Source organism: Crotalus tigris, unplaced genomic scaffold (genome assembly GCF_016545835.1).
Source record: "Crotalus tigris isolate CLP2741 ecotype Arizona unplaced genomic scaffold, ASM1654583v1 scf7180000017631.5181431, whole genome shotgun sequence".
NCBI lineage: Eukaryota > Metazoa > Chordata > Lepidosauria > Squamata > Viperidae > Crotalus > Crotalus tigris.
In genome coordinates, this window is record NW_024096525.1 from 5,029,441 (window position 1) to 5,056,230 (window position 26,790).

Consider the following 26,790-nt stretch of genomic DNA (forward strand, 5'->3'; position numbering starts at 1 on the left):
TATTATTATTATTATTATTATTATGGATCATCGCACAGTCAGCCAGATGTTCAGACTGGATTTGGCATTTTGTCTACCTATCGAGTCCTTACCCAGGACCTGGGATAGGCAGATGTGGATGTTTGATGGTATTACAGATATCGTCGCAGGATGGAAGCAGTTCCTAGTAAGGCCGCCTTTTGCAATTGACTAATAGCGAATTTGTCAATGCCAATGGTGTTCAAGTGGTGCTCCAGTTGTTTTGGGATTGCACCCAAGGAGCCTATTACTATTGGTACTACCCTTGCTTGCTTTTGCCACAGTCTTTCTATTTCTATTTGTAGGTCTTTGTATTTTGTTATCTTCTCCAGTTCTTTCTCTTCTATTCTGCTATCTCCAGGCACTGCCACGTCCACTATCCAGACTTTTTTGTCTTTCTTATCGACAATTGTTAAGTCTGGGGTGTTATGTTGCAGGTGCTTGTCTGTTTGAATTCTGAAGTCCCAGAGCAGTTTAATTTTATCATTCTCTATGACTTTCTCTATTTTATGTATTTTATGATCCAACCAGTATTATTATTATTATTATTATTATTATTATTATTATTATTATTATTATTAACATCAAGAAGGGGTGGCAAGTCAGCTTGCTCCGAATGAAATACTGCCGTGGCACCAATTCTCAGGCTCAGTTCCTAAAGATAGTAAATTCCCAGCTTCAATTGTTTCCTCACAATATTGTTTTATTTTATTATTATTTTTTTGTCGAGAGGGATAAGGGAAAATATATATATATATATTCTTCTCCATTTAGACATTCAATAAACAACTTTCAGATCGCCTTACGATCTTTTTTGTCCTTCCACGCTCGGAGAACAGAGAAGGGAAAAAAAAAATCTGGATTTTGTTTTTTTTTATTGTTGTCGTCGTCTCTCTCTCTCTCTCTCTCTCTCCTTTCAAATAACGCTGGAAACAGGATGTCTTTGCCAGATATGCATTAAAGGGAAATCAGAAAACAACAGGAACCGTTTCCCTGTGAAAAAGTTCCTAGTGGATTCCCATGCCAAGGGCTGCCTCATTCATCCCGGCTTCTGCTGATAATTGTGCTACAACACAATTGTATTGATGGGAAGGTGTACTTGTGAACACAATGCGCTGCCCTTGAGGTAAACGTGGCAGAAAGCAAGGCTGCCGGTAAGGACTCCATCATTGTGGTTCATTCATCACAGGCAGCTGAAGAGCGAGCTAGTTAGTTAGTTACTGGAAGGGGACCTTGGAGGTCTTCTAGTCCAGCCCCCTGCCTCAAGCAGGAGAACCTACACAGGCAGCCCTTGACCGTTCAAAGTTACAACAGCAGTGAAAGAAATGCCTTACGACCATTTCTCACACTTACAACCGTTGTAGCACCTCCCCATGGTCACCTGATTTACATTTGGACACTTGACAAGGGGTTCATACTTATCACGGTTGCGGTGTACCTGTGTGTGTGTGTGTGTGTGTGTGTGTGTGACGTGATCCCCTTTTGCAACCTTCTCACAAGCGAAGTCAGTGAGGAAAAACTGCAGTGTTTCACTTCGCCAAGCTGGCGAGGAAAGTCGTAAAATGGGGCCCAAACTCACTTAACAATGGTTCTCGCTTAGCAACCTAAATTTGGGGCGCAATTCTGTGATCGTTAAGTCGAGGACCACCTGTGAAGTAGATTCCAAATCCACACAGCACATCTGTAGATGTCCACTTCTGGGGGGCGGGGAGAGACTTAATTCCCTCCGTCCCTTTCCCTTCCAGCCATCTACTGCGTTTCCCCGAAAACGAGACCCGGGTTTATATTAATTTTTGCTCCATCAGGGTTTATTTTTCTGGTTAGGGCTTATATTCGGAGAAATACGGTACTAAATGAGACCGTTTGGCTGATGATCTTAACTGGGGCTTATTTTTGAGGTGAGGCTTATATTACGAGCGTCCTAGAAAAAAAAAATCACGCTAGGGTTTATCTTTCCGGTTGGTATAGGGTTTCCTGCCTAAGCAGAGGGTTGGATTAGATGACCTCCAAGATTCCTTCCAACATCATCGTTGTTGTTGTTGTTGTTGTTGTTGTTATTATTATTATTATTATTATTATTATTATATTGTTATTTTGTTGTTGTTGTTATTAATATTATGGATCATCGCACAGTCAGCCAGATGTTCAGACTGGATTTGGCATTTTGTCTACCTATTGAGTCCTTACCCAGGACCTGGGATAGGCAGATGTGGATGTTTGATGGTATGACAGGTATCGTCGCAGGATGGAAGCAGTTCCTAATAAGGCCGCCTTTTGCAATTGACTAATAGCGAATTTGTCAATGCCAATGGTGTTCAAGTGGTGCTCCAGTTGTTTTGGGATTGCACCCAAGGAGCCTATGACTATTGGTACTACCCTTGCTTGCTTTTGCCACAGTCTTTCTATTTCTATTTGTAGGTCTTTGTATTTTGTTATCTTCTCCAGTTCTTTCTCGTCTATTCTGCTGTCTCCAGGCCCTGCCACGTCCACTATCCAGACTTTTTTGTCTTTCTTATCAACAATTGTTAAGTCTGGGGTGTTATGTTGCAGGTGCTTGTCTGTTTGATTATTATTATTATTATTATTACTTTAGGGGGAAACATGGTAGGGTTAGGGTCCCACTGCCCCAAGAGACTTACTCCGAAGGCCGTAGGCATCACTTACCAATAACGGATCCGTTTAAGAAAAGGGCAACGCCAATCAGGACCCCAATGCAAAGGGCGAGGATAAACGGTCGTCGTCGGCCCCAGCTGAGGGTGCAGCGGTCGCTGGCTGAACCAATTAAGGGGGTAAAGATCAGGCCCAGGATTGGACTAAGGAACCAGGTGAGGCTGTAGTACTGTTCAGGAAGACCTGAAAAGAGAAACCAGGAATGTGGGTTAATTCGCAGGAGGGAACCTAGGCTGTTTAATTGGAAAGTTAAGGAGCCTGGAGATCCGGAGCTGGGAATGCATTTGTGTTTGTGTTTGTGTTTGTGTGTGTGTGTGTGTATGTGTGTGTAGGCCATGAGGTAGGACACCAAACGCAACCTCCTGGCCAGCAAGCTCTGGCTGTATGCATTCCCCCCCCCCCGTGTGCTTTGGAGCCATGGGTGTGCAGTTTGCAGAACTCACAGCAGGGGGCAGCAAAACAGAGACAGACCTCAGTTAGCATTTGGAACGGAGGCCACCAGGAGATCCCTTAGTCTGAGAAAAAAATTGCTGGAAGAAGCTATGGCAAATCTCCTAACTATTGCCAAGAAAGCAGCATCGTTATACCCTCACAGTCATCAAGAACTCAACTCGTCTTTCTTCACAGGGCTTAATGGTGGCGTCTTCTAAAATTCCCTTCACAGGTCTCTGACTCGGGGTCCAACTATCATACTCTCGCTCTTTGGCACAGGGGAATTCTGGGAAATGGCACCCCAACACATCTGGGGCGGCAGCTGTGCTCTTCTGCTTGTTCTTCTGCCAATAAAACAAATGTTGCAAACTTTGTGAGCCCTTCCTTTCGGAGAAACTAAAACGCTAGGCCTCGCCCTCAAAAAAATCTTCCAATTTGCAAAGTATGCAGGGCAACAGGGTTTCCATTAAAGCTTTAACCTTTACAGGAAAACAGCAAAGAAAAACCAATTACGAAAACATCCACGTGTAGGAACTGCTATTTGCGGATTGCAAAGTTAACTCTTTTCTTTTTGAATGGCTGGAGAAAAAATAGGGACAACAAAAATATTTATTAATGAATTAGTTAGTTAATTATGTATGTATGCATGTATGTATGTATGTATGTATAATTTTAGACAGCAATGCCAACATTTAGCCAGTAGATGGTGCCAGCTGCAGAGGAACCATTCTAAAGCTTTTTCAAAGCCACAACACAACCAACAATAGACCACTGAAGTCAGGGGTCTTCAAACTTGGCCCTTTTATGATTTGTGGACTTCAATTCCCAGAATTCCTGAGCCCACAATTCTTGTTGTTGCTAAGCTTGGAATATCAGCTCGTACCCGCAGGGGGTGCGAGCACCCCTGGTTGGGAACCCCTGATCTAGTGTCTGTCTGTCTGTCTGTCTATCTACCAGTCTGTCTGTCTGACTACCTGCCCGTCTGCCCATCCATCCATCCATCCATCCATCCATCTGCCCATCCATCCATCCATCCATCCATCCATCCATCCGTCCATCCATCTGCCCATCCATCCATCCATCCATCCATCCATCCATCCATCCATCCATCCATCCATCCATCCATCCATCCATCCATCCATCCATCCATCCATCCATCCATCCATCCATCCATCCATCCATCTATCTATCTATCTATCTATCTATCTATCTATCTATCTATCTATCATATCTGGCAGGCTCCATTTCCCGAAGACCAAAACACCCCCGGGGTTTGCAGCCAACGGACTCTGGGATCTGATGAACTGGGTTTCCCAAAATCTGATCGTCATATTTCCACGGACAGATTTCTAGGCAGAAATGAACCCTTCAAAAGCCATCAGCCCAAGAGCGTTCTGCCTCTCCTCCTGGCCCCTAGAAGGCTCCTAATCTGACTCAGTAACATAAAGGGCAGCCTGATATAGTGAGGTAATGTGGTGCAGGTGGTCCTCAACGTACAGGCTAGTCATTTAGTGACCGGTCAAAGTTACAATGGCTATCGAAAAATGTGACTTAGGATCGTTTCCCAACACTTATGATGGCTGTAGTGTCCTCCTGGTCGCATGGTCAAAATCTGGCTGCCTCTATAATATACGCTGGCTCATATTTATGACGGTCATAGAGTCCGAGGATCACGCGATCGACTTTTGCGACCCGTTGACAAGCAAAGTCAACTGAACAGAGGCAGGGGTTCACTTAACAGCCATGGCAGGAAAGGTTGTAAAACGGGCCAAAACTCATTTCCTAAGCACAGTCTTGCTTAGCAACGGAAATTTTGGTTGCCAATTGTGGTCATTAAGCAGAGGACTGCCTGCATTTGAGAAAAACACCCACCCCAGTTTTGTGCATGAACAAATGAAGTGCCCCCATCTTTGAAATCCAAACATCAACACTGACTACCATCACTACTATTGCTGCAATATTTTATTTTAATTTTATTTAGCAAATGTATATGGTCACCCAATTCACTCACGGCATGGGTCTTCAAACTTGGCCCTTTTGTGACTTGTGGACTTCGACTCCCAGAATTCCTCAGCCAGCGTGCCTGGTTGGGGAATTCTGGGAGTTGAAGTCCACAAGCAGGGGTCTTCAAACTTGGCCCTTTTGTGACTTGTAGACTTCAACTCCTAGAATTCCTCAGCCCGTGTGCTGGCTGAGGAATTCTGGGAATTGAAGTCCACAAATCACAAAAGAGCCAAGTTTGAAGACCTCTGACTCACGGTGACTTCAAGCAGCTAACAGAAGTAAAACCCCAAATAAAAAAAACTAAAAAAAAAAAAACCCCAACTCCCTGACAATAAGAACAACAACAGGACTCTTGAGTCAAGGTGATATCCCTTTAAGCTTTAAAAGTTAAATATTGTTCTCGGTCAAATGCTACTGCCTTATCTGACACAGAAAATCTCACGGCGAGGGTCAAGTGATGCAAAATCAAAAGAATTCCAGACTAGGTTTAAAAGAACGGGGCTTCATACACCATTAGCTTGGAGGAGTGCGCTCAATCTGATCCGAGCTAGCCAAGCACAAAATTAAAACCCACTTGGAATGTTCTGTAGGTTGACAATGGGAATTTATATTGGCCTGGAGACCGAGAATGGTGATTGACAAAGCAACAGAAACCACACAAGCAGATCCAACATGGAGGCCCACCCTCCATTTATGAATTTAAAAACCTTGCTTGAGTTATGCTTTGCTTGCTCAAGAGGTATTTTTATACCATCGCAGAGGTTGATCTCCAGTGGGAAGATCTGCACCTTCTGTGGGTAACTCAAATACTCAGCAAAGCCTGGCCAAGTTCTACCACTGATGACCCAGGTTCTTGATCTCTCACTAGGCTTGCAATATTTTATTTTATTTTATTTTTACTTAGCAAATGTATATGGCCACCCAATTCACTCACAGTAGGGGTCTTCAAACTTGATCAAAAATGTGATCCCTGAGGCTTGCTCAACCTCTGGGCACAGACCAACAGTGACCGACCTTGTTATCGGAGAGTTAGCAAAAGGATCTTCAAGACTGGTTGAGTCCTTAGTTTGTTGTTGAGACGAGTCTGGGAGTGGCTTTAATGAAAAGAAGGACGAGGGGTGACATGATAGCAGTGTTCTAATATCTTAGGGGCTGCCACAAAGGAGAGTGGGTCAAGCTATTCTCCAAAGCGTCTGAAGGCAGGACAAGAAGCAAGAGATGGAAAACTCATCAAGGAGAGAAGCAACCTAAGAACTAAGGAGACATTTCCTGACAGTGAGGACAATTCATCAGTGGAACGGCCTTGCCACCAGGAGTTGTGCGTGCTCCATCACTGGAGATTTTAAAGAAGAGATTGGACAGTCATTTGTCTGAAACAGTATAGGATCTCTAGCTTGAGCAGGGGGTTGGACTAGAAGATCTCCAAGGAGCCTTCCAGCTCCATTCTCGTTGATTGATCAATTGATTGATTGCAATAGCGGCAAATATCTGTAGGATGAGGGTGAAGGTTCGTTCTCCGAGCTTGGGGGGATGGTTTCCAAACATGACTGATTGACCGATCTCTTCTTAAAAACTTCTGGAGGCAGGTTGTTCCACTGACAAATTGTTCTAACTGTCAGGAAATTTCTCCTTCATTTCAGGTTGCTTCTCTCCTTGATTAGTTTCCATCTGTTGCAGGGGGTGTGTGTTCAAACTTGGCCCTTTTATGACTTGTGGACTTCAACTCCCAGAATTCCTCAGCCAGCGTTCTGGGAATTGAAGTCCACAAGTCATGAAAGGGCCAAGTTTGAAGACCCCCTGTTCTATTGCTTCTTGTCCTGCCTTCAGGTGCTTTGCAGAATAGGCCGATGTTGATTTATTATCTGCCCAAGCAAGCCAGGGTGTCCTTTTCATCCTTCCACTTGACCTCTTTTGAGTTGTTGAGGTGCGGGTGCGTGAAGAGAAGAAGGAGCAGACCGAAGGACGTGCTGGAAAACAATCTGGGAAAAAAAGCAAACAAACAGCTCCTCAAACCGTTCTCGATAAGCCCAATCTGATTGTAATTTAAGGGGAAAACAACAACAACAAGGACAACAAAAGGCTGGTTTGGCAACAAAGCTTCGGGTCCCACACAAATCAAGAGAAAACAATTTCACTTCTTGCCAGCCTCTGATACACCAGCCGAACGGCACTTTCCCAGCCGGCTACAAACAAACAGGACATTATACAGTAAATAAGTTTTATTTGTTCTCTCCCCCCCCCCGCCCCCAGACGAAAAAAGAAAGAAAGATAACGAGGTTATCAACAATAGTGTGAGCCAAAGAGTTTGTGGTTCACAGGAAGCCTGACAGAACTCACTGGCTGGTCACACAGCCGACTCAGATATTGTGGTATTTTAGGAAAAGAAGGGGAGGTGTGTGAACTGCAGGCTGGCAGAACATCCATGCTCTCAAAAAGTCTGGCACAGGTAAGTCCTCGGCCTGTGGCCACAACTGAGCTCCACATTTCTAAGCAGGACAAGTTGTTAAGTGAGTCACACACGCTTGTTAAGAGAAGAGCAGAGAAGAGCAACAAAGATGATCAGGGGACTGGAGGCTAAAACATATGAGGAATGGCTGCTGGAATTGGGTATGTCTAGTTCAGGGGTAGGCAACCTTGGCTCTTTTATGACTCGTGGACTTCAACTCCCAGAATTCCTGAGCCAGCTGGCTCAGGAATTCTGGGAGTTGAAGTCCACGAGTCATAAAAGAGCCAAGGGTGCCTACCCCTGGTCTAGTTTAATGAAGAGAAGGACGAGGGGGGACATGATAGCAGTCTTCCAGTATCTCAGGGGCTGCCCCAAAGAAGAGGGAGTCAAGCTGTTCTCCAAAGCACCTGAAGGCAGGACCAAAAGCAACGGATGGAAACTAAGCCAAGGACTAGACGTAACCTGAGGTCTATCCGTGTTAATAATCACCTGGAATTTAGAGGTTAATTATATCAGAGCAATCCAAAACTTTGGAAAAACTCCAAGGAAAACAAACAGGTCAGCACTCTCCCAAAATTATAATTGTTGGCCGGCTGGTCTATTTTGAATTAAAACAAAGGCATGAATTAAACAGCTGACAGTCTCAGGAGACTGTGAACATCCAGGTACATAAATCAGGACTTGGCGACAAGTCCCATTTCCTGCACTTCTTGGAGCTTAGCTACCTTACTGCACAAAACCTGGGGCATTAGCCGCACAATTCTTCACTGTTTTCATGCAGGAAGCCTGGGGAATCCCAAGTGGAAAATCTAAAAATGGCATGTTGTCATTTTTTTATTATTATTTTTTATTTTTCACAATGAGGCTGACTCTAAAATTTGTCTCAAAAATCAGTCCTGGCTTGCTTGCTTGCGATTGGATGGCACCCACGTTTTGAGTATCAGCCTTGCCCTCCTCCCCGTGGCAAAGGGGTTCGCATAAACCACCAAATAATAATAATAATAATAATAATAATAATAATAATAATAATAATAATAAAGTTGGAGGGGACCTTGGAGGTCATCTAGTCCAACCCCCTGCTCAGGCAGGAAACCCTATACCATTTCAGACCAATGGCTGTCCAGTCTCTTCTTAAAAACTTCCAGTGTTGGAGCATTCACCACTTCTGGAGGCAGGTTGTTCCACTGGTTAATTGTTCTAACAGTCAGGAAGTTTCTCCTTAGTTCTAGGTTGCTTCTCTCCTTGATTAGTTTCCATCCATTGCTTCTTGTCCTGCCTTCAGGTGCTTTGGAGAATAGCTTGACTCCCTCTTCTTTGGGGCAGCCCCTTATTGGAAGACTGCTATCATGTCCCCCCTCGTCCTTCCCCTCATTAAAGTAGACATTCCCAATTCCAGCAACCGTTCCTTATATCTTTTAGCCTCCAGTCCCCTAATCCTCTTTGTTGCTCTTCTCTGCACTCTTTCTAGAGTCTCAGCATCTTTTTTACATCGTGGTGACCAAAACTGGATGCAGGATTCCAAGTATGGCCTCACCGAGGCATTGTAAAGGGGTTCTAAGATGGCGGTGCCTGGATCGGCTGCGGCTGCATTGGCTCTCGAAGGTGAAAAGTTATGGGAGGGATATTAAGGGACATAGGCCACATGATCAGGAAGGTTTTGATGTGTTTGAGCAATGTGGTGGAACTAAGGTAACATACAACATACGACTGACAATCTTTGCTGGCGTGGCGAGTTTCTAGCTGTTTCCGAACCGGTTGGTGAGACCGTTAAAAGTCGTCGGCGCTGTTTGAAATTGTTCTGCCGGGCAGCAAGATCTGACTGCTGGCCCAGCGACGGATTCTGTTGCAAATCGGGGCTGTTTCCGAAGGAGGCTGAGGAGGAGAGGTCCCGGGGCTTATGGAGCGAAGGAACTGGAGAAGGCCATCGGCACGCCCAGAGGATGGGAGAGAGGCTTTTGGAGAAGTTGGAGGCAGCTCCAGGCAGCATGCTCCAGGGGCGAAAAGGAGCAAAGCCCCTTTAAGGAAAAGGTGAAAGAGACAAGATCAGAAAAAGGAAAGGAGGCGAGGTTGTCTTGAGGGCTAATCCACACAGAGCTCGGTTTCCATCTGTCCTGTTTGCTATCGTTCACTCCCTAGAGACTAAAATGGACGTCCTGAAACTTGAGCTGGCCACGGACAAGGAGTGTATATCGGAGGTGGTGGCCCTTTGAGAACTGAATGCAACGAAATTTCAGTTTGATGTATGCCGATTGGTGTACTTTCAAAGTGACAATAAAGTTGTTGTTATTATTATTATTATCAATCATCATCATCATTATTATTATTAACACTTCACTTCAGGTTTAACTCACAGGGATGTGAATCATCTTGCATATGTCACAACTTGGCCTCAGTGAAAAAGCCTATCGGTGTGTAATCCTGCCAGATACAGAAAATATTGGATTGCAGATATAATTTTGATCCATTTAGTTCTGAAAAAATTATATTATAGGATGCAAAAAAGTAGCAGATAGGGGTTTTTTTGGGGGGGGGGGAGAGCAGGCCCCTCAAAATGCCACATTGGATCAATTCAGTTTGAAGGAGATTCTTTTTAGATTTTTTTGCATATTTCTCCCCCCCCTAAAAGTAAGCTAGATTTATAGCAGAGTGTTTACTTGTCACTTTAAGCCATTTTTTATTCATCTAACTCAGGGGTAGGCAACCTCGACTCTTTTAGGACTCCTGGACTTCAACTCCCAGCATTCCTGAGCCAGCATGGCTCAGCTTGGAAACCTCTCCCTTTCCCCTCAGCGTGGCTGGCTTAGGAATTCTGGGAGTTGAAGTCCACGAGTCATAAAAGAGCCAAGGTTGCCTACCCCTGATCTAACTCAACCTGATACTACTGCACTGTAATCCATAGTAGTTAGAGGTTTGGGTAGTGTGAACCGCGACTGCCAAGCCATAGCTTGTAAAACACAAACAAACAGGAACTTGCGATGAAACTGATATCGTTCGTGGGATCTCTGGAAACCTGGATATCCTGTTTTTGATAAACTAGGAGAGGGATACTTTAAACCAAATAAAATATCTTTTATTTTTTTAAATGAGCAAAATGTAGCAGCAAAATCCCTTTGCCCAAGAAAGGGCTCCTCAAAAAATGTTAACTGGTTGCAATTCTGCTGGAGAGGAACTTCCAAAATCAGAACATTATCTTATTATATTCTTTGAATTTGTCTCATTGCTGGCACACGCGGAGCTGAAATCCACAGGACTCGAATCTGGAGCAACTGCTGGGTCCTAAAAATGCAGAATCCATACGATGCCTTTGAAGGGGCTTGGCTGTGGACTCTGACCTGGCTGAAGCTTCTGGAGAACATGAAGGCTGATTTCTTGGTGGGTGGGAATGGCATGGGAGATAAACAGGATGTCTACCTTATAAACTGAATAACAGAATAACAGAGTTGGAAGGGACCTTGGAGGTCTTCTAGTCCAACCCCACTGCTCGGGCAGGAGACCCATACCACTCCAGACAAACGGCTGTCCGATTTCTTCTCAAAAGCCTCCAGCGATGGAACACCCACAACTTCTGGAGGCAAGCTGTTCCACTGGTTAACTGTTCTCACCGTCGGGAAATTTCCCCTTAATTCCAATTAATTCCTGGATTAATTGACATCCACTGCTTCTTGTCCTGCCTTCAAATGTTTTGGGAGAACACAAGCAGTCCCCGATTTACAAAGTTCATTTCATGACCCGTTCGAAGTTACGGCAGCACTCAAAAGTGACTTACGACTGTTTTTCACACTGTTGCAGCATCCCTGGAGGGTCAAAATTCAACCACTGAGTAACTGGTTCATGACGTTGGCAGAGTCCCCAGGGTCACGTGACCTCCCCCTTTTTCAGACGTTCTGAAAAGCAGAGTCAATGGGGGAAGCCCGATTCCGTTAACAAGCATGTTGCCAATTTGACAACTGTGGTGTTTTACCTAATAACTGTGGCAAGAAAGATCGTAAAAATGGGGCAAAATTCACTTATCAATTGCTGGGCTGCATTAACAGAGGGATAGAATCAAGATCATGTAAAGAGTTAATACCACTTTACAAGGCCTTGGTAAGGCCACACTTGGAATACTGCATCCAGTTTTGGTCACCACGATGTAAAAAAGATGTTGAGACTCTAGAAAGAGCACAGAGAAGAGCAACAAAGATGATCAGGGGACTGGAGGCTAAAACATATGAGGAACGGCTGCTGGAATTGGGTATGTCCAGTTTAATGAAGAGAAGGACGAGGGGGGACATGATAGCAGTGTTCCAATATCTCAGGGGCTGCCATAAAGAAGAGGGAATTAAGCTATTCTCCAAAGCGCCTGAAGGCAGGACAAGAAGCAATGCATAGAAACTAATCAAGGAGAGAAGCAACCTGGACTACGGAGAAACTTCCTGACAGTGAGAACAATTAACCAGTGGAACAACCTGCCTCCAGAAGCAATGAATGCTCCAACACTGGAAGTTTTTAAGAAGAGACTGGACAGCCATTTGTCTGAAATGATATGGGGTTTCCTGCCTGAGCAGGGGGTTGGACTAGATGACCTCCAAGGTACCTTCCATCTTTATTATTATTACTGTGTCTCGCTTAGTAACCAAAACTTTGGGCTCAATTTTGGTCATAAAAATTGGGTTTTGAACCGGACCAGTGAAATCAAAGGCAGTGTATGCAACTCTGAACTTATTCCAGGTGACTAGAGAATGATTAACAAAAGCTCTTTCGGGAGCTTTTTCACAGAACTGCAATAATGACTCACGCCTGGCAATTAGCCAGACCCTCCTTGACCTTTTTCCCAAATAAGGAACTGCATTAATTCCATTTTTTTTTTTTCTTAAACACTGCATCACCCTACACCATTTACATATCCATCGTTATTTAAGTCAGCCCTGGCTTGCACGCCATCCGTCATTCAGGGATGTCAGCAAGGACTAAAAAATAATAATAAAAATCCAATATTAAACGCACACCGATTAATCAGTTTTATGTAACAGCGGGTCTGCGGGCGTTAAGAGTTAAAATGAGGTCATCCAGCAGGCAAGGGATAAACTCTTGAAATGAGACTTCACGGTGATGCCAGCAGGGGCAAAGAGAGAACAGAGCCCAAGTGCGTCTGAGAACGGGGGGGGGGGGGGGGAAAGAAAGCATTTTTGAGTAAATACAATATATTAAGGGGAATAAAAGCAGTGTGAAAGACCACAGCAGTTTCTTCTGCAGAAGAATTGCAAAGGGCGTAAGATGAAGTACCCGAGCTGTGAGAAAGACACAGACACTGCCCGCCCTGAAACCTCAAAAGCGCCTTGTCCACATCAAGAGGGCAAGAAAAATGGCAGGCATAAAAGTGACAAAAAAAAAAAAAAAAGAGAGAGAGATTTGCGGGCATCCAGAACTTGCCAACCTTTGTACGGCACTGAAGGCTGAAAAGACCTGGTTGGCGAAGCCTGGCATAGAGTTAAAAAACAAGGAGGCAGAACTGCATTTTTAAATAGCCAAATGTGAATTTATTCTCACCACAGAGCTAATGCTGTGCTTTGGGAAATTTACTCTTTGGGGAGGGGGCTTACTGTGTTCTCAAACAGATGATTTTCTTTTTTGTTTTAGCATTTCGAGGTCTCTTAGTGCAGAGGTCCCCAACCTTTTTCGGTTGGCGGACCGGAAGGAAAGGGAGGAGGAAGCGTTTTAAGCATGCCCGCTTGCGGGGAAAACGAGGCCGTGAGTACGCGTGCAACGCCAACTGGGGAGGCTAGAGGCTGCGTGACACTCGCTAGCCCTGCCCTGTTTTCGCACTGCGCCGTGCCCCGTTTTCATGTAGTGCTGCGCCCTGTTGCCACGCCCCGTTTTTGCACCACATGGAGCCCCGTTTTCACTGCGACCGCGGCGCTAGCATGATGTGCAGGCACTGGCCAGCCTATCCTGCGGCCCGGTGGCCAGCAGGACATGGCCCGGTAGTGGTCCACAGCCCACATGTTGGGGACCCCTGTTCTAGTCCAACCCCTGGTCAAGTAGGAGACCTTAAGCCATTATGGACAAATGGTTATCCGATCTCTTCTTAAAAACCTCCAGCGATGGAGCACTCACAACCTCTGAAGGACGATGGACTCTGAAAATGGGACTTAGGATCCATAGCTACCATAAACTGAGCAATCTGTAGATGGTTTACACAGATACCCAGGAACAGCTTCGAGAAAGTAGTATGATACAGGGGTCCCCAATCCCCAGGCTGCGTCCCAATACCGGGCTACGAGCTGTTTGAAACCGGGACACAGAAGCGGCGGGTGAGAATGCACGTGCGTGCATCCCCCCCTTGCGTAAGCAGCGGGTGAGCATGTGTGCTCCATTTGCGCGAATGGCGGGCACGCATGACCACTGCTTGCACAAATGGAGCTGCGCATAGAATGGAACAGAATAGAATAGAATAGAATAGAATAGAGTAACAGGGTTGGAAAGGTTCTTGGCTGTCATCTAGTCCAGTGTTTCCCAAACTTGACAATTTTAAGGCATGTGGACTTCAACTCCCAGAATTCCACAGCCAGCGTTGCTGGCTGTGGAATTCTGGGAGTTGAAGTCCTCATGCCTTAAAATTGTCAAGTTTGGGAAACACTGATCTAGTCCAACCTTCTGCTCAGGCAGGAAACCCTATATCAGTGATGGTGAACCTTCTAGAGACCGAGGGCCCAATCTGCAACCCAAAACCCACCTATGCATCGGCGGGTGCCGGGTGGGCATGGCCCATTGGGTGGGCGTGACTGCGGTGGTAACGGCAGACTGGGTGGGACTAAAAAGTTCAATCAATCAATTCCAACTTTGCAAGATCTTTTTTTCCCCCCCGCGAGAAGTTGAAATTGATTGACTGATTGAACCTTTTTTTTTTTTTTTTGCACACGGTGGCGGAGGCCTAAAGCGAAAAAGTTTTATAAAACCCATTTGAAGGCCTAGGGCTAGGACGACGACACGTGTGCCCACAGAGAGGGCTCTGAGTGCCGCCTCTGGTACCCGTGCCATAGGTTCGCCACCACGACCCTATATGATTTCGGACAAATGGTTGTCCAGTCTCTTCTCAAAAACTTCCAGTGTTGGAGCATTTCCAACTTCTGGAGGCAAGCTGTTCCACTGATTAATTGTTCTAACTGTCAGGAAATTCCTCCTTAGTTCTAGGTTGCTTCTCTCCTTGATCAGTTTCCAACCATTGTTCCTTGTCCTGCCTCCAGGTGCTTTGGAGAATAGCTTGACTCCCTCTTCTTTGGGGCAGCCCCTGAGATATTGGAAGACTGCTATCATGTCCCCCTCATCCTTCTCTTCATTAAACTTCTGGAGGCAACTTCTGTTCCACTGGTTGATTGTCCCCACTGTCACGAAGTTTCTCCTTAATTCCAGGTTGCTTCTGTCTTTGGTCAGTTTCCAACCATTGTTTCTTGTCCTGTCCTCTGGTGCTTTGGAGAATAACATGACGCCCTCTTCTTTGTGGCAGCCCTTCAAATACTTAAACACTGCTATCATGTTGCCCCTATTTCTTTTTTTCTTTAGACTAGCCAAACCCAAGTCCTGCAGCCGTTGACTTATGACCTAAATTGTGGCTTCAATTGCAGTCAGAAGTGGAGGATGACCGTGTTTCAACCCTCCAAAGGAGTTCTTAAAAAAGGCACACGCTTGCTTGCCGATTCATACTCCCCGGCTGCTTCTGACGGAGGGGATGATCTCGGTGCTGACGCACACCCAAAATCTGCAAACTGGGTTTCTTTTGTTTTTTGGGGGGTTTTTGCTTTATTTATTTATTTATTTTTGCAAATGATAATAATGCCTCCAGTCTAAAGCTATTAAAATTTGCGTGTCCCTTTTGATGTGCGTGTGATTTGTGGAAGTTGCGGTTTTAGCGTCGCTCCCGCGAGACGCACCAAGCCCTACCAAATTCAAAATTGTTGAGCTCCGTTCTGGGCGGGAGTTGGCTGTCTACACAATCAGAGCATTGAGGAGAGCTCGGCGTAGCATATTGGTTGGCTAACTGAAGTTAATTCAGGAGCAGAAGGCAATCTGGGCTGAAGGCTCTCAAAAGGGCTTTTGTGCTTGTCGCACTTAATTCCCCTAACAAAGGCGAGGGTTTTATTCGGAAATAAATAAATAAATAAAACCTCTTTGCAATCACTCGGCTGGAGGCCAGGCTCCTGACAATCCTCCCCAGAATTTTTTATTTTTTTTATCAGAAGCGGGGAGGAATACATGTAGTCCTCGACTTACGATGTTTCTGTTGCTAAACGAGACATCGGTTAAGTTTTGGGTTTCGCTCCATTTTAAGACCTTCCTTGCCGCAGTTCTCCAGCGAATCACTTGCAGTTGTTAAAAGTTTGAATAGAATAGAGCGGGAAGGGACCTTGGAGGTCTGCTAGTCCAGCCCTCTGCTCAAGCAGGAGGAACTATAGCATCTCAGACAGGTGATTGTCCAGTCTCTTCTTAAACACTTCCAACGATGGAGCGCCCAAGATTTCTGGTGGCCAGCTGTTCCACTGGTTGAATCCAGTTTTTGGCTTTGATTGGGTTGGTGCTGATGTTATGCTTCTCAAATAAGTATGGTTATACGGCAAAGGTGTGCAGCACTGTTACCTTCCCACCAAAGTGGTACCTATTTATCTACTCGCATTTGTGGGCAGGAGCTGGAGTGAGGAACGGGAGCTCACCCCGTCGTGCACACTCGGGTCTCGAACCTGGTGTCATGGTTCTGACAGATTCAAAGAACTTCAAGGCATTCTGGCTGCACAAGACCAAGCCTTAAGGACAAATGCATATAAAGTCAAAATTGAGAAGACAGCAGCAGACAGTAAGTGCCGCCTATGCAAAGAAGCTGAAGAAACAGTGGACCACTTGGTAAGCTGCTGCAAGAAGATCACACAGACTGACTACAAGCACCAGCATGACAAAGTAGCAACAATGGTACATTGGAAGATCTGCAAGAAATATCATTTGCCTGTAAGCAAGAACTGGTGGGATCATAAAATAGAGAAAGTCATAGAAAATGATAAAATTAAACTGCTCTGGGACTTCAGAATTCAAACAGACAAGCACCTGCAACATAACACCCCAGACTTAACAATTGTCCATAAGAAAGACAAAAAAGTCTGGATAGTGGACGTGGCAGTGCCTGGAGATAGCAGAATAGAAGAGAAAGAACTGGAGAAGATAACAAAATACAAAGACATACAAATAGAAATAGAAAGACTGTGGCAAAAGCAAGCAAGGGTAGTACCAATAGTAATAGGCTCCTTGGGTGCAATCCCAAAACAACTGGAGCACCACTTGAACACCATTGGCATTGACAAATTCGCTATTAGTCAATTGCAAAAGGCGGCCTTACTAGGAACTGCTTCCATCCTGGGACAATACCTGTAATACCATCAAACATCCACATCTGCTGCCTATCCCAGGTCCTTGGTAAGGACTCGATAGGTCAGGGATTCTCAACCTTTTTAATGCCGCGACCCCCAACCGGTCGTAAGTCAAGGACTACTCAACTGGTGCAGCACAGTTTGCAGAATGGGACTTTTGGCGGGCTCAGCAGGGCAGAGACAGCCTGGACAATTCCTATGGGCTTTTGAAAGCCAATAGAATTAGACTCTATTCAAGAGAGTCTATTCCATTGGCTTTCAAAAACCAATAGAATAAAAGGGAGTAGCACAGCTAAGGAAAAGGGGAAAAAAATGGCGGACTGCGTTGTTTGGTGACCCCCGTGAAATGGTCGTTCGACCCCAAATGGGGTTCCGACCCACAGGTTGAGAACCACTGCGACAGGTAGACAAAAATGTCAAATCCAGTCTGAACATCTGGCTGACTGTGCGATGATGATGATGATTATTAATAATAATAATAGTTGGAAGGGTGCTTGGAGGTCATCTAGTCCAACCCCCTTCTCAGGTAGGAAACGATTCGTCCTTCTCTTCATTAAACTACACATAACCAATTCCAGCAACCGTTTCTTGTTCATTTTGTTGTTTTAACTATTTTTGTTGTTATTTACTGATTGCATGCAGGCCAGTGTTGTGTGTTTTCAGTAGGTTGGCTTATCCATTTCTTAAATATCAGTAGTCCTCAACTTACAACTGCCCATTTAATGACCATTCAAAGCTGCAACGGCACTGGAAAAAAAGGCGCCTGTGACCATTTTTCACACTTAACGACCGTCGCAGCCTCTCCACGCTCACGTGATTCAGAGGCTCGGCAACTGACTCACACGTACGACCGTTGCAGCATCCCAAGGTCACGTGATCACTCCATGCCACCTTTGGACAACGCAAAATCCACGGGGAAGCCGGTATCGCTTAACAACGGTGTGACCAACTTATCAACTGCAGCGATTCACTGAACAACGGGGGCCCGTCCAAGGGAGCAAAGCTCAATTAACAAAGGACTTGCTTAGCAACATAAATGCTAAGCTCAATTGTGGTCGTTAAGTTGAGGACTACCTGTAACAAAAAGTGGAATTTAGAGTCCTCTACCCACGCTGTGGTTTTCTCCTTTTGTTTTGTTTTGTTTTTTTTTTTTTTAAAAAAAGAAGCAATGCATTTTTCATACTTTGCCCTGTTGATGTTTTTAATGTTGGAAAGCCACCCAAGTTCTCTCGCCCCGTGGGTGGGCTTTAGAAGGCAACTCAATAAAACGACCTCATGATTTTTCCTCCTAACTGTTCTGTGGGGTGTGTCTTTGAAAAACTGGTCACAGCCAAACCAGTTGGACAACCCCGAGGTCGGGAATTAAGGCTTAAGTAAATAAAGGACGGCCGCTTGAAATACCTGCTTCTCTCACCCCGACAAAGGCAAGAATGTCTACCTGTGCCACTTCTGAACCGTGTGGGGCAATATGTTTTCTTTGCAATTAAGCTCAACCGTCACCTGCAGGTGCCACGCACTTAAATGCCCGCATAAAACCAGCTGACGATCTAATTGAGGCCTTTAATCAGCTTTGACAGGAAGGATGAGGGAGGCTGAGTTGGAAGGTGATGCCACCAGAAGCATCTCCTAGAAAAGGGGTAGGCAACCTTGGCCCTTCATGATTCGTGGACTTCAACTCCCAGAATTCCTGAGCCAGCATGGGGGAACTATGGCCCCTTCATGACTCGTGGACTTCAACTCCCAGAATTCCTGAGCCAGCATGGCTCAGCTTGGAAACTTCTCCCTTTCCCCTCAGCATGGCTGGCTCAGGAATTCTGGGAGTTGAAGTCCACGAGTCATAAAAGAGCCGAGGTTGCCTACCCCTGGCCTAGAGGTAAGGAGAATTCCTGACAGTTAGAACAATTAACCAGTGGAACAACCTGCCTCCAGAAGTGGTGAGTGCTCCAACACTGGAAGTTTTTAGTAATAGTAATAGTAGTAAAGTTGGAAGGGACCTTGGAGGTCATCTAGTCCAACCCCCTGCTCAGGCAGGAAACCCTACACCATTTCGGACAAATGGCTGTCCAGTCTCTTCTTAAACACTTCCGGTGTTGGAGCATTTACTGCTTCTGGAGGCAGGCTGTTCCACTGATTAATTGTTCTCACTGTCAGGAAGTTTCTCCTTAGTTGGACAGCTATTTGTCTGAAATGGTATAGGGTTTCCTGCCTGAGCAGGGGGTTGGACTAGATGACCTCCAAGATCCCTTCCAACTTTATTATTATTATTTGGGCAGATTACATAACAGCAATTCACACAGTTACTGGGGAACCTGCATCACTTAAATTTAGCTTCTCCGTGAATAAATTCAGTCCTATTTAATCTCCCAGCATAGCACAAATTGTGACAAAATGTATATTATATCCGTTCTGTTTTCACCTTTTTTTTTTTTTAGCCAACGGGTGTATATTTATGATGGTTGCAGCGTCCCAGGCTCATGTGATCCCCTTTTGTGATCCACTCATGTGATCCATCTATAGGGAAGCCAGATTCACTTAACGAGAAAGGTTGTAAAATGGGGCAAAACTCACTGAACGACAACTTGCTTAGCAATGGAAATGTGGGCTCCGTTGTGGTCTATCTTTACACAAAACTGAAATTCCAGAAGAAAACAGCTAGTTCCTACCACATTTCTGCAGTGTAAAAATGCAAGCGATAAAAAGATGGGGGGGGGGGAGAAGCCAAAACAGGCTGATCAACCATGATGAATGTGATGAACCAATTTCTCACTGCAAAAGGCAGAGCCAACACATTCTCCCTCTGGGACCGTTTGCAAAATATTCAAAAAGTTTTCAAACACAAAGAAAAAAAGCTGCATCTTCGTAGAATAACTATTTCTTTGTGCAGAGAAGGTGGCAGATTTAATCCTTGGCCTCTTCAAATGGGGATGGGCAAAGTTTAAAAACGGCTGCCTTGCAGTTTCCCGTGTTCCTGTTATTTAACATGTGACCCATTTCTTCAGGAATCATGTGAAGCTGTCCAAATTGGAGGAAGCTGCCAATAATAGCTAATGCACACTTAAGCGCCCTGTCCGGGGTCTTTGTCGTGCAACATTAAAGCGGAGTGCAAATAAAGGAGAAGAAACGGGAATATACGTGAAACTTACAACTGTTTTACACAACAGGTGTGCTGAAAACCTGGATCGAAACCAGTAACTGTCAGAGGGACCCTGGAGTCCTAGCGGACGATCACTTAAACCTGAGCCAGCCGTGTGCGGCAGCAGCCAAAAAAGCTAAAAAAATCCTGGATTGCATAAACAGAGGCATAGAAGCAAAATCACGTGAAATATTAGTACCGTTTTATAGAGCCTTAGCAAGATCACATCTAGAATACTGCATCCAGTTTTGGTCACCACATTACAGAAAAAGATGTCGAGACTTTGCAAAAAGTGCAGAGAAAGGCAACTAAGATGACTGAAGGCCTGGAGACTAAAACATATGAAGAACGGCTGCAGGATTTGGGTATGCCCAGTCTAGAGAAAAGAAGGACGAGGGGGGACATGATAGCAGTATTCCAGTATTTTGAGGGGCTGCCACAAAGAAAAGGAAGTCAATTTATTTTCCAAAGTAGCAGAGGGCAAGACAAGAAGCAACGGATGGGAACTAATCAAGGAGAGAAGCAATCTGGAATTAAGGAGAAATTTCCTAACAGCGAGGACAATTAGCCAGTGGAAAAGTTCGCCTTAAGAAGAGACTGGAGAACCACTTGTCTGAAATGTTATAGAGTCTCCTGCTTGAGCAGGGGGGTTAGGTTAGACTAGAAGACCTCCACGGTCCCTTCCAGTTCTATTGTGTTTGATTGTATTCTGCAATGTGTCTTTCTTCCTTCTATGCCCCCGTTTATGAGAAACTCAACATGCCTACCTTGGTTTTGGGAAGTTGACAGGAATTTGAAGGAGTTCACCAAACTGAGATCCTATTCATTTATCCTTAAATTGCTGGGAGAGAGGGGTAAGAAGGAAAGGTGCAAACAAAGAAAACTTGTTTGATGGAGAGTTTGTTTTTCACCCCCCATTATACAAATAAAGGCCAGAATACAACTGTCTATCTCCCACGAGATAGGAGAAACTTCCTGACAGTGAGAACAATTAATCAGTGAACCAACCTGCTTCCAGAAGCGGTAAATGCTCCAACACTGGAAGTTTTTAAGAAGAGACTGGACAGCCATTGGTCTGAAATGGTATAGGGTTTCCTGCCTGAGCAGGGGGTTGGACTAGATGACTTCCAAGGTCCCTTCCAACTTTACTATTATTATTATTATGATGATGATTAATCCAGGGGAAAGTATTGAGATTAGTGCAGCTCAGAACAGGACACGTTATCTTCTCTACCGAAAGGACTTGGACAGTTACAAAATCCAGGATTTAGCTGAGAAATGTGGCAAAGGTAATCCAATGGAAATTTCCTACGACGGTGTTTCTCAACCTGGACGGCTTGAAGATAGGTGGACTTCAACTCCCAGAATTCTGGGAATTATGAAGTCCTCCCATCGTCAAGCAGACAAGTTGAGAAACACTGCTTCCGAAGGTCAACACTCATCAAGATGAACCAATCTTGGGTAAGGACTGTTCCACCGTTGGATTTGCCATCAAAATGACGGAGCTCGGAAGGTGGCTGGATCAAGCTCTTAAGATACCTCAGATCATGGGCATCCAATCGCGGCAACTTAGGACTTGTGGACTTCAACTCCCAGAATTCCCTAGCCAGCCATGAAGTCCACAAGTCTTATGGACAAGGTTGAACACCCCTGCTCTACAGGGAAAGTGTGATCTAGATTCAGAATAACAGAATAACAGAATTGGAAGGGACCTTGGAGGTCTTCTAGTCTAGTCCAACCCCCTGCTCAAGTGGGAGACCCTATACCAGTGGTTCTCAACCTTTTTAATGCCGCGACCCCCAACCGGTCGTAAGTCGAGGACTACTCAACCGGTCGTAAGTCGAGGACTAAACCAGTCGTAAGCTGAGGACTACCCAACCGGTCGTAAGTCGAGGACTTTCCCTGCCTGGGAGCACCACGCATGCGTGGTGCCACCCGCTGTGCCGGTCGAGGCGTAGCTGGCAAGCGGCAGAGACGGAGCAGGCCGACCACCGGCTGGGCCACCAGCTGGGCCAGCCCAAGGGAGGTAAGGCACCCGCCGGGCCCCACGCGCGCCAGCAACCCTCCCTGCGCCCGCCGGCCTGCCACCTCCCACCCCTGGCCCTCTTTTACTTACATTTTTAGTAGTTGCTCAGCAGGGAGGGGTGGAAGCTTCCAGACAGCTCACCTTCGCTGCAGACAACGTGCAGCACCGTTTGCAGAATGGAACTTTTGGCAGGCTCAGCAGGGCAGAGACAGCCTGGACAATTCCTATTGGCTTTTGAAAGCCAATAGAATTAGACTCTATTCAAGAGAGTCTATTCTATTGGCTTTCAAAAGCCAACAGAATAAAAGGGAGTAGCACAGCTAAGGAAAAGGGGGAAAAAATGGCGGACTGCGTTGTTTGGCGACCCCCGTGAAATGGTCGTTCAACTCCAAATGGGGTCCCGACCCACAGGTTGAGAACCGCTGCCCTATACCGTTCTAGGCAAATGGCTGTCTTCTTAAAATGGCTGTCTTATGAAGCTCCCACAACTTTTGAAGGCAAGTCATTCTACTGGTGAATTGTTCTCACTGCTAGGAAATTTACTCCCTAATTCCAGTTTCCTTCTCTCCTTGATTAGTCTCCATCTCTTTGTCTGTCTCCATTCTTGAGTGCTAAACTGTTTTGGCCAAAGCTGGAGGGTCTTAATGAGCATCATCCAGCAACCCTCCGCGATCAATCATTTTGCTGGCAAGCTGAATCGTACAATGGATTCATCTCGACAAGGGTGGACTTTAGGAAGCAATGTTTCTCAGCCCTGGTCACTTGAAGATGGGCAGGCTTCAAATTCCCAGCTAGCTGGGGAATTCTGGAAGTTGAAGTCCACAAGTCTTAAAAGTGGCCAGCTTTGGACCACCCCTGCCTTAGAGGCCTCACAGAATCACCTCCTTGGAAGACACTGGTGACCAGTGATTAGCAGGAATCACCCTGTGGATTTTATCCTAATCCCTGCATAGCAGTAGGGTAGGACTGTTATGAAGGATATGGGAGATAACAGAAGAATAATGGAACAGCAGAGTGGAAGGGACCTTGGAGGTCTTCTAGTCCAACCCCCCTCTCAAGCAGGAGACCTTATACCATTTCAGACAAATGGCTGTCCAATCTGTTCTTAAAAACCTCCAGTGTTGGAGCATCCACAACTTCTGGAGGCAAGCTGTTCCACTGATTAAATGTTCTAATTCTCAGGAAAAAATTTCTCTTTACTTCTACTACTACTAATTTCTCCTTCGTTCTGGGTTAGATCCAAAACTAGATCAACTAGTTTCAACGGGGGACAAATCTCAGGAACTCTGGCCGTTTAATCACCCCGTTCCAGAAAGTGACCTCTGTTTGGATGTCTGGAACCAGGTTTTTCTTGGTTGCAGAAAAATGCGGCAAGGCGGCCCCCAGCTTTATAGGCATGTCAGGGCAGGATGGAACTCACCAGGCTTCAAAGGAGGAAACTTTCCAGACTTAAGGTTTCACAAGCTAAGCTCCTTATTCTGCAAATTTCACCGCCCACGGTTTACCTCCTTGGTGCTTGGTATGACTTAGCAAACAAGCGGCTGAAGTTTCCACAAAGCCAACATTTTATTGTCTTTCCCATCCACCAACAATTAACAGACCAATTTAAGATAAGACCTTCAACTACAAAAAATCAGTGTTTCTCAACCTTGACAATTTTAAGGCATGTGAACTTCAACTCCCAGAATTCCACAGCCAGCATTGCTGGCTGTGGAATTTTGGGAGTTGAAGTCCACATGCCTTAAAATTGTCAAGTTTGGGAAACACTGACATAAGACCACGGAGGATCCTACATGCTAGCGTCTGTTCGAAAAACTGGAGCCTTGCATTAAATCAGTGTTTCTCAACCTTGACCATTTGAAGGCATGTGGACTTCAACTCCCAGAATTCCACAGCCAGCATTGCTGGCTGTGGAATTCTGGGAGTTGAAGTCCACATGCCTTAAAATTGTCAAGGTTGAGAAACACTGAGCTTACATGATCACTGTGGCTTCCAGTTAAGGTCAATCCTTCTTGAGTTTCAGTTTTGTTATATACTCCACCGCCGTGGACGAAGGTAACGGGGGAAGCTTTTGTGGGAAAGAATCCAGAGAAAGAAATATTTGGGGGAATATTAAAAAAGGCAGAATATATTTCCCCAAAGGAATAATGGAGAAGATCTTTAAAAAGGCAGAAACGTCTCCCCCCCCCACAACCAGTAGACAACTGAGCAGAAACCAGATGTAGAAATGCAGATGTAATAATCCATTCAGGAAGGTTGGAGCCTTCCAGATAGAAGCTGAAGAGATTAGGAAGACGAAGACCCTTAAAATCTACATACCCCATCCAAATTCTAAGACAGGGCGTAATAGGATTAACCCGCCAATACCAAAAAGGCACACTCCGACTCAGGTCAAAGTACAATGACACAGGAAATACAAAACCTCAAACTGTCACAGGTTCCGACTAATGAAGCACTTCAAAGAACTTTCAGGCATGTTTCCTAAAGTCTTTATTACAGAGCTACAATTCTGCCGGTCACCATCATGGACGTATGGATGCCAGAATCTGACTTCCTGTCGCTGGCATCAACCTTTTCTTGCTAAATCCCTCCCTTGTCTTGCAGTCACAAGTCACATTATCCAATTAGTGTGAAGGTCAAAAGTTTACTTCCTCTTTCTTTCCCGGGCTTTTTCTCCCCCCCACTCTAAGCTGTGTATTAACCCAGTAATTACCAGACAGTTTTGCATATTGTCAAAGCAAGAATATACAGTATTTGCAGCATTGACACAAACAGGAACAGGAAATAACTCCAAACAAAAGCCCCAGAGGGTATAAAAACCCATTCCCTACGTATGCTCTTCTCTCTTTTCTTCCAGAGCCATCTTTCTGTCTGGCTCTCCTTTTCAATAAACTGCACCCTTCTTTCTAAAGCAGTCGCCATGTCGTTTATTCCCAGCTTGGACTGGACACTGGTGAAGATTTTTCCTTCAACAATTCGTACAGTTAGTAGTCTTCAACTTACGACAGTTTGTTGCGTGACTGTTCAAAGTGATGACGGCACTGACACATGTGACATATTTAGGACCCTGTTTCAAAGTTGCGACCTTCGCAGCATCCCCATGATTGTGGTGGTCAAAATTCAGACGCTTGGCAACCGGTTCCTTTTTCTGACCATTGCTGTTTCCCCAGGTCACTGGATCCCCTTTTACAATCTTCAACGGGAAAAGTCGGATTCACTTAACAAGTGTGTCACTAATTTTACAACTGGAGCGAATGACTTAACAACTGTAACTTAACAACTGTGCCAAGAAAGGCTATAAAATAGGGCAAAACCTCCTTAGCAAATGTCTCACTTAAACCACAGAAATGTTGGCCTCCCTTGTCGTCGTAAGTGGAAGACTACTGGCAGTTCCTGCGGCTAACTCCCCTGACCCAATTTAAATCAAGTTTGATGAACTATTAGTACCGCTTTGTAAAACCCAGGTGAGGCCACACCTGGAATGCTGCAGCCAATTTTGGTCACCATATCACAAAAAAGATGTTGAGAGTTTTGAAAAAATTCAGGGAAGAGCAACTAAGATGATCCAAGGCCTGGAGACTAAAACATACGAAGAACGGCTGCAGGACTTGGGTTTGGCCAGTCTAAAGAAAAGAAGAAATAGGGGAGACATGATAGCAGTGTTCCAGTATCTGAGGGGCTCCCACAAAGAAGAGGGGGACAGGTTGTTCACCAAAGCAGCAGAGGGAAGGACGAGAAACAATGGTTGGAAACTGGTCAAGGAGAGAAGCAACCTGGAATTAAGGAGAAACTTCCTGACACTGAGGACAATTAACCAGTGGAACAGCTCGCCTCCAGAAACCGTGGGCGCTCCATCACTGGAGATTTTTAAGAAGAGACTGGACAGTCACCTGTCTGAGATGGTATAGGTTCTCCTGCTTGAGCAGGGGGCTGGACTAGAAGACCTCCAAGGTTCCTTCTAACTCTGTTATTCTATTCTGCTCTGGAATAATCCTTGAATGTTATCTGAGAATGTTAAATGAGAACCTGGCCTGACCATACTTGCCTGCAGAATTTGTGAATGCTCCATCACTGGAGGTTTTTAAGAAGAGACTGGACACCCACCTGTCTGAGACGGTATAGGTTCTCCTGCTTAAGCAGGGGGCTGGACTAGAAGACCTCCAAGGTCCCTTCCAGCTCTATTTTATTAAAGGTTTCTTACACCGTCCTAAAGGGCTGGGACCGAGTAAAATCCTAATCACAAGTAACACTGTGTGAGGTCGGTTAGGTAAAGATGATCTGGTTTGAGACCCATTTAGCAAAATGCTTTTATCTTTTATCCAGGCAAACGTAAATACCATCCACCACACAGGCAATTTTGGCAACTGTGAGTAAGTTTAGGAATGAGACATAAAGAGTTGATCCTTCAGGACTGGCCTATCTCCTACAGTTTGTCCAGAGCTCCGGATTCTGGAGTGTGTGAGGGCTGGCTTGGGAAGTGACAGCAGAATCCCATGAAAGCAATGTGGCTGTTTTTAAGGCGTTCTAAACTAGAGTTTCTCAACCTTTCCAGTTTTAGGGACCAGCTGGGGGTGGGAGGGGACGGTCCAACACGAGTGATGGGCAAGGGCAAGTGCAGCTCCAGAAGACAGGCTTAAGATAAAGGAGGATCTGGACAGACTTGAACACT

The 26,790-nt window shown here is 45.3% G+C and overlaps 1 protein-coding gene across 4 annotated transcripts in view; it reads right to left on the reverse strand.

The window, feature by feature from the left end:
* SLC45A4 (solute carrier family 45 member 4) overlaps positions 1 to 26,790 on the reverse strand; it is a 105,415-nt gene that overhangs the window by 12,799 nt on the left and 65,826 nt on the right. For all 4 annotated transcript variants that reach the window (XM_039334581.1, XM_039334583.1, XM_039334584.1 and 1 more), the window contains one exon: positions 2,683 to 2,871. In XM_039334581.1, coding sequence (XP_039190515.1) covers positions 2,683 to 2,871 — 189 coding nt within the window. The remainder of the gene's footprint in view (positions 1 to 2,682; positions 2,872 to 26,790) is intronic.